The 8,038-nt window shown below is 42.1% G+C and overlaps 1 protein-coding gene across 1 annotated transcript in view; it reads right to left on the minus strand.

Annotated features, from left to right (window-relative positions):
• Window positions 1–8,038, minus strand: part of caska (calcium/calmodulin-dependent serine protein kinase a) — a 136,057-nt gene that overhangs the window by 2,103 nt on the left and 125,916 nt on the right. Inside the window, exons 22-24 of the mRNA XM_034885997.1 lie at window positions 7,899–7,940; window positions 6,806–7,002; window positions 5,559–5,691 (exon numbers count right to left, since the gene is read on the minus strand). Coding sequence (XP_034741888.1) covers window positions 5,559–5,691; window positions 6,806–7,002; window positions 7,899–7,940 — 372 coding nt within the window. The remainder of the gene's footprint in view (window positions 1–5,558; window positions 5,692–6,805; window positions 7,003–7,898; window positions 7,941–8,038) is intronic.

Here is an 8,038-nt window from a genome sequence, read left to right on the forward strand (position 1 = left end):
AACTTCCACATCATTGCATTCTGTTTTTATTCACAATTTGTACAGTGTCCCAACTTTTTTGGAATCGGGTTTGTATAACTATATATATATATAAAACACTACAGTAGGCTATATGCCAATGTTGTTTTAAATAAAAAACATTTGCACCAAGCCAGCTGATCCACTTCCATGTTGACTAAAGCATTAAAATTAGAAAAAGTAACTCAAGGGACATTAAGAATAGATAAAAATGTGCGATTAATTGCGAGTAAACTATGACATTCATGTGATTAATCACGATTAAATGTTGTAATTGTTTGACAGCAGTAATGCTTAGTAAAACCTTTCAGCTATTAAATCATGTCAACAGTTATTATTTTAATAGCTTAGTATTGTAGGGCACCATAAAAAGATATGTGTAAAGGCTTTAGAGCACACACGTTTTTGTAGGCCCAATTTAATAAGCAACTTAATTATAATAGATAGATTTTATCTTGTCTTTAAACAATAGACAATAGATGCTTCGTCTCTCTCAGTTAGGGGGTCCTTGGCTTAACAAAACGTTGAAGACCCCTGCTTTAGGGTTTTTCCTTTTTTTCAGCGTAACAGAACACGGGGCAGAATAGAAGCGGCAGACTGCAGGTTGCCTGCTGTGCGGAGCGTACCACGTGTTGTACCACGTGTTGTACCACGGGTTGTACCACGCATGGCTGTTCTCTGTACAATGTGTCCTCAGCCTCTGTAACACGAGCCAACACGCAGCCGGCACCTCAGGGCGCTGACGGATGATATACAACACCCACAAGTCACTGACGGTGATGACTGTACTTAAAGCGACAGGCTGCACAGAGTGAACCCACTGACTATAGTAGAGACTATTTACATTACTGACTCGTTCACATGCACATAATATTCAGGTTTTTTTTAACTTATCCTGAACATACGATATCCGACTAAGCTGGTTACACGGCTCATGACTTGCTAAATAGGATTTTTGTGTTCCAGTGGTGGAGGATTTGTTGGAGCGTGTGAACACAGCGTCCCTTATACTTTCCTTCAACCTCCTCCTTGAAGAGGACGGCGTTCATATCCTCATATCCAAAAAACCTGTTGATGTCCAAGTCTTTGATAATGTTTAAAAGAAGCCGTGTTTCTCCTTCTTTCCTTTGGCCGGGCGTCTCTACCACACAACTTCCAGGAGCCCTTCGATAGCATTCACACACTATATACACTATATAACAGAAACCGTGAACTAGCAAGAGGCCGTAAAAGGTCACAAACTGCAGTAAAGACCCGGATTGAGACGGCGCTACATACATGTCGCAAGAAGGTTTTTAAGACCTGAATAATACCACACTATCACACGTCTTAATCAGGAAAATGCTATATATTTGGAAAAAGACCTTATCCTGAACGTCCAAATAGAATAAACTGTTTACATGACCAGTATAAAATTAGGAAAAAGGTCATCTTGAGAATCTTAGTGGAATATAAGGGTGAATATTATACTAATATTAGTAAACATACTGAACATATTCAGTGTCTTCTGGGCCTGCTTATGAGCACAGTTGACCAAACATGGATTAGAAACTGGGTTAAGATGAACATCACAGCACATCTGATCAGAAACACACAGACTATGCTACGTGGCTTCAGTTTGATCTGAGCCTTCTGTTGAATTAGGACCAAATCAACAGAAACAAAACTGAAACGCTGGCATGGACAGCTGATTCAATCTACGGGGTTAATAAAGTCAACAGAGAGAAGAGAAGAGAAGAGAAGAGAAAGAGAAAGAGAGAGAGAGAGAGAAAGAAAAAGCAGAAGGCAGGAGTTGGTTGCTGTCACTTGTTGTTACTTACATGCACAGAGGCCGTTCAGTAGGAGAAAGCGAGAGAGATGAACAGGAGGGGTCATAACATGGTTTCAACAGCAGAATTACAAAAATGTTACACACAAACAGCAAGATACAACGGCTGGGCAGCTGTGCACAGCGAGATGGATGGAGATGGAAATACACAATAGAGACAGAGTGCCTTTACGTCCCTCCCCACTTGTTTTGAGTGAAGGTTTCCACCTCGTCAGTTACGTCTGCTAGCAAACACCAGAAACATGCCTAAAATCTGCTGTGTGGGGATGTTCACTACACACAATGTGAGGAACCCAGAACTTAATTTTCATAAGCTGCTGACCTGAAAAACTGAGCTTTAATAACGACAAGAGTGGAAACGGACGTGAGGAACCAGCAAAGAGAATGATGACACACTAAGCTATGGTTATTTATTTTTTAAAGATTCTTTTTTCTATGTTTTCCCCCCTTTATTATAGTGATATTGGATAGACTGGAAAGGGGGAGAGATGGGGGAAGACACGCAGCAAAGGGAAGCAGGTTGGATTCAGACCCTGCGCCGCTGCGAGAGCTCGTCTTAACAGAGTTATAGTTAGCCTAAAACTAACATTTGGATATTTTACATGATTAATAAATACGGGAATAGCAGCGCTGGCGTGTGTGTGTGTGTGTGTGTGTGTGTGTGTGTGCGTGTGCGTGTGTATTGTGGTAGAGAGGGGGATGGTGATTACCTTCAGAGCAGTAGCAACTCTAGAGTCATAGTGAGAGAAACAAAGTGTCTCCCCTGTTCTTTCTGACCATGGCGGGAAATCTGCAGCAGGAAAAGTTAGCTCTCTCCTTAATTAAAGTTGTTTCTGTTTATAATAGTGTTAATTTCTATATTTATTCAGTACATATCCATGTCCTGCACTTATGGAACCAGTGTATATTCTGCACCTGCTGCTATTGCACTTCTGGTTAGACCTAAGCTGCATTTCGTTGCCTTGTACCTGTGTAATGACAATAAAGTTGAATCTATCTAATCTAATCTAATCTAATTTTATGGAGAAGGAGACCCAGGAAATGAGTGGAATGCAACGTCACCGCAACGCGTAGTTGCGTTTTTTGAGAGGTGCACGCCAGGCTATGGTGTAGGTTTGGGCCTTTACGTAACTACATACGTAGCAATGGTGTAGATTTTACGCAGAAGTATAAAACAGCCTCTAGAGACATATAGTTTGGCTAAAACTAACATTTGGATATTTGACTTGGTAACAAAATGCATGCTGAAACGTAACGTCGGACATAACGTTAGCTTAGTGCCAGGATCCCATAGTCTTTCTTCGCATTCTCCCTGCTGGTTCCTCACTTTTGTCTTCATAAAAGCTCACTTTTGCGGTTCTGCAGCTTAGAAAAACTTGTGCTCTGGGTTGTTGGTGGTGGAAAGGACCAAACGGCAGCTTTTAGGCATGTTTCTGTTTTTTGATAGGAGACGAAATAGAAGAGGAGGAAACATTTACGTTGTACAAGTCAATGGAGAGCGGAGAGTTATTCCCCCCCCCCCCCCGGTGGGCGTGGCTGTCAGGGTATGACGAGCTGCACTCTGGCCCTGTATACTGTTGTTGTTGTTAACTGGTGATACGTCACTGTGTGGTCATTACATGGTGCAGCAACAGCAGAGGACTGAGATCAGTCAGGGTTGAACGTTTGCAGGGGATTGTTTTTTTTATGATATATTTCACTCCTTCTACTTGGAACACTGGGACGTCTAGCCATGAATTAAATGTGACTTCAAACAGCAGATATTTGGTCATAAAATTGTGTTTTTTACACATTTCTAATTTGCTGATATGATTTAAAATTTGGAAAAGTTCAATAGTAAGACTTAAATATTACACTATTAACCCTCGTGTTGTCTTCCTGTGGACCATGCAACATTTAGTTTTTTTAGGTCAAACTTTAAAGTTTAAATCTCCAAACACTTTTGTCACTTTTCCCAAATTTCTTTGTCAATTTTTCTGGACAATTTTGTTGTTGTTTTGACTACATTTTTTAAGCTTTCTCTAAAAAAAATAGTTTTTGTCACTTTTTGACTTACTTTTCTCAAAGTTCTTTCTCACTTTTTACTATGTCTTTGTCGATTTCTTCTGCTTTTTTTGCTGTTTTTATTGTTTTTCTCTATATTTCTGTCACTTTTTCAGTGCTCTTAAATCTTGCCGTTATTGATATTGTTATTTTTTTCTTTCCAATTTGGTTGAAGGAAACCCAAATGTCTTATTTAGAAACTTTAGAAACAACAGGAGGGTTAATAGCTCCGTTTCTCTGAATACAAACATGTTGTAATCACTTTGTTTATAAATAAAAAAATATGCTCAATACATGTGTACATAAAGAAATTTGCTGAGATGAAATATAATGTAAAGTTTACTGATTTAGACCAGGAATAACAAGGAATGTGGGGGATGGAGACCTGCAAAGCTAAGTTTACACAACTGCTTCTTTAATTTGTTTATTCCAAATGATTTGTCGCCACACAACTGTACTGTACGCTGCCATTTCTTAGCGTGTAAAGTAACCACTACTGCAAGGTAAAACTGTACTTATTTGGCTATGACATAAATGAGCAATTAATTCTTGGGAGAAGGAAACAGATTTGGGATGAGAATTCCTGGGAAAGGCCAGAATCTCAATGCCTCAATGTTAGTACGAACAAACCCTGAATGAGACGATGAAAGTGTTAAACATGGACATAATCTGGGAACTATAGATCAGATCTGTTGTCATAACATGAGTGATGAGTGGAGTGATTAGATGAAAGTGACTCGGGGTCCCATGCACTCATGCTTTCATGACTCCATACCTTTATGTTTATGAGTTGCATGCTTTAAAATATTAACGCAAAACCTTTTAAATGGACTTCAGCCAAGGTGTCGATGGAGACAGTTTGACAGACATGCTTATCACACACAAACACACTGTCCACGCAAATATCAAACCATGATCCCCCTCTCATTCCCCCTGCTCTTGGGTTCCCCCTCTCATTCCCCATGCTCTGAAGTTTCCCCCTCTCATTCCCTATGCTCTGGGGTTTCCCCCTCCCCTAACCCCATGTTCTGGTGTTTCCTCCTCTCATTCCCCCTGCTCTGGTGTTTCCCCCTACTCTGGTGTTTTTCCCTCTCATTCCCCCTGTTCTGGGGTTCCCCCCTCTCAATACCCCATGTTCTGGTGTTTCCTCCTCTCATTACTCATGCTCTGGTGTTTCCCTTTCTCATTCCCCCTGCTCTGGTGTTCCCCTCTCCAATTCCCCCTGCTTTAGCATTTCCCTCTCATTCACCCTGCTCTGATGTTTCCCCCTCTCATTCCCCCTGCTCTGGTGTTTCCCCTCTCCAATTCCCCCTGCTCTGGTGTTTCCCCCTCTCATTCCCCCTGCTCTGGTGTTTCCCAGCCCCTAAACCGGAGACATTAGGAAACACTTCTGACCCGTTTTGGTTTGGAATCTGCGGGGTTGCGTTGCAGTCTCAACGGCCCCAACACTGACGCCAACGTTTCTCCGCCTGATTGAGTCTTACTGGTCACAACGTCTCGTTCTCTTAGACTAAAGCTCGGGGTAACTAACTTTACCATGGCAACTACCAGAGACAGGCTGGGTCTAAACGCTGTATGTGGCACATGCTCTCACACTGGTGTGGACACTATGTAAGATGCATGTGTCTGCAGCATGTTGTTTTGCATGCACATGCATGTGATTATGAACGTGTGTGAGTGGTGTACCTGCGTTGTGCTTTGCCAAATACTTGTCTTTGTACTGCTTCTTCTTCTTGCCAAACCAGGTGCAGCTGGCCTGCTGCTCCTGCTTGGTCTTCTCCATGGCTATACACGCCACTCGCCTAACACAAACACAAAAGCACACCAACAGGCTCAGGTTCAGTGTTGAGCTGAAGGATTCTAGATGTGGAGGCAAGGCCGTAACCTTGGGTTCAACATTGGGGAGGTAGAGATCTCCAACTATTTAGGGAGGTCCTGTTTACTGAAAGAAACGACAAAAAACATTGAAGATATTGTCGAAAGAAGATACAAAACAATGAAATAACGTGCAAAAAAGCTTGCAAAAATGTCAAATGATGTTATAAAACAACAAAGACTTTGAAACAAAACGTCCAAAAAAAGACAAAAACTTCATAAGTTTGGATTATTGTGGAGGAGAGCTTTCACAGTGATTTCGGGTTCTCAACATATCAGGATTAGCACAACATGACTGAGTTTTTTTTTTGTGTCTTGCATAGAAACTGCCCAACCCTCACGGTTTTATAAGACACCAAAAAAACAGTTCCAGTGTTCAAATATTTCATTAAATTTCCCAAAATGAGAAGTTATTTTTACAGCTCGTTATTGAGCAAAGTGCCCTCTCCAGAGCTCGGCAAATAGAATCTGCTACGAAAAGGTTCCTTTCTCCAAGCACAACACGATTGGGTGATAACCATCCAGCCAGAAAAAAATCATAAATAGGGTCCTTGTAGATATCCTCCCTTTTTTGCTACTTCACATAATAAACTAAGTCTGTCCTCCTCTGGAGTCATAGTTTTCATCTAGGGACGTCATTTAAAGTTGAAAAAAAGAGGGGGAGAGGGGGGGGGGGGCGTTACCCGTCTACGTTTAGGCTTCACCATGTCATAAATGAGGTCTTGTACCCGTAGGTGGACGCTTGTTGAATGGTTTCAATGTATTATTGGCCAATCAAGAATTAAGTTGGTGCTTGATGCTTTTGATTTTTTCAGAATTAAATTACACTTTTGATGCTTTTGAGTTTTTAAAAAAAGTACAAAAATACAACAATTTGTATAGGGGTAAAATTGTAAAAATAGTAAAAATTGACTTCAGGCGAGTAGATTTTTTTTAAACTTGCCCGAAGTGAAAGAAAAAAAAAATAGACAAAACCCTTCACATTGAACTCTGTGCACCCTCGTCTTTTATCCATAATCAGTGAGTGTTTTTCCTTCTCACCACTCCTGCAGCTCTGGCGACGGGATGAGGCCCGCCGTGCCGTTCTTGGTGTTCTCCAGTTTGCCCTGCCACCAGTTGTGGTCGTCCTTGGAGATGATCTGGATGATGTCGCCCACCTGGAAGCGAATGCCGGCCTCCTTGCAGGGGATGAGCTCGTCTTTGGAGGGGTCGTATTCAAACTGAGCCCTCACGTAGATCTGAGGCGGAAAACGCAGATGTTAAAGGACTCAGCTGACTAAGAGATGAATGTAGTCTGGATCAAGGGAAGTACATTTTACAGGATAAAGCCCGACATCTGGCGTGTGGCTAATGAGCAGAATGTCAGGCTCCTTCCGCTCTCTGCGTGTCGCTGTTCTCAAAATCCATCGGCTTCGGGAAATGACAACAGACTTTGAGCTAGCGAGCTACAGGCAAAAAATGGCAAGTTTTTTTTTTTAACATTTGGAGGGTTGAAGAAGGCAAGTCTGTTTGGTTCTTTCGGTAAATGATTGTGAAGATTTCCAAAGACTATGTTTATGGTGTTAATTCTCTAACTGGGACGTTTTGGGACCGATTGGTGGGGTCGCTGTGGGCGAAGTACATGTGCAAATACAAGACTAGGGTTTGTGAAATAGGCAGTAGCGTGTCAACTGAAAGATGCCAGAGACGCAAGTGTTGGGAGAGGTACAGAGGACGGTTAAAGAAAGAGAAAGTTAACAGACGAGGAGGAAGATAAGAGTGGCTACATGGTGCACTATTGCATATCGTGGCAGCTGATGTAATAAGCAGTGGACTCTCGGGGGGGGGGGGGGGGGGGGGGGGGGGGGGGGGGGGTGTGGCCAGGTTGGAAACTGGTTTCCAAGGAAGGGCTTTTAATGAGCCTTGCATCATACAGGTAATTAGGGCACAGGCATTGTCTATGTGTCCATTAGCTGAAAAACAACAGTCATTATCCTGCTTCATTCCTGTTTTAACCTCACAGATGTGTGTTTGTTGCAGATTTACCGTCCACACTCTGTGTGTGAAAGTGATCTGTTGAAATGTGTTTGGGACAAAAGTGTAGATGTGTTTTCTGTTTGTTTTTTGGGAGGGGACGGGAGAAGCTGTCTCTTACCTTTACAGACATTTTGTCCTTGATTGGAGGTCTCGATACAATCTAGGATTTGAAAGCATCACACACATCATGCAGCAAAAACGGCTATGCAATGTCTGAACAGCAGTATGGTGGGCGAGGTTGGTGGAGGGGGGGGGGAA

Source organism: Etheostoma cragini, chromosome 11 (assembly GCF_013103735.1).
Source record: "Etheostoma cragini isolate CJK2018 chromosome 11, CSU_Ecrag_1.0, whole genome shotgun sequence".
In the NCBI taxonomy this organism is placed as follows: Eukaryota; Metazoa; Chordata; class Actinopteri; order Perciformes; family Percidae; genus Etheostoma; species Etheostoma cragini.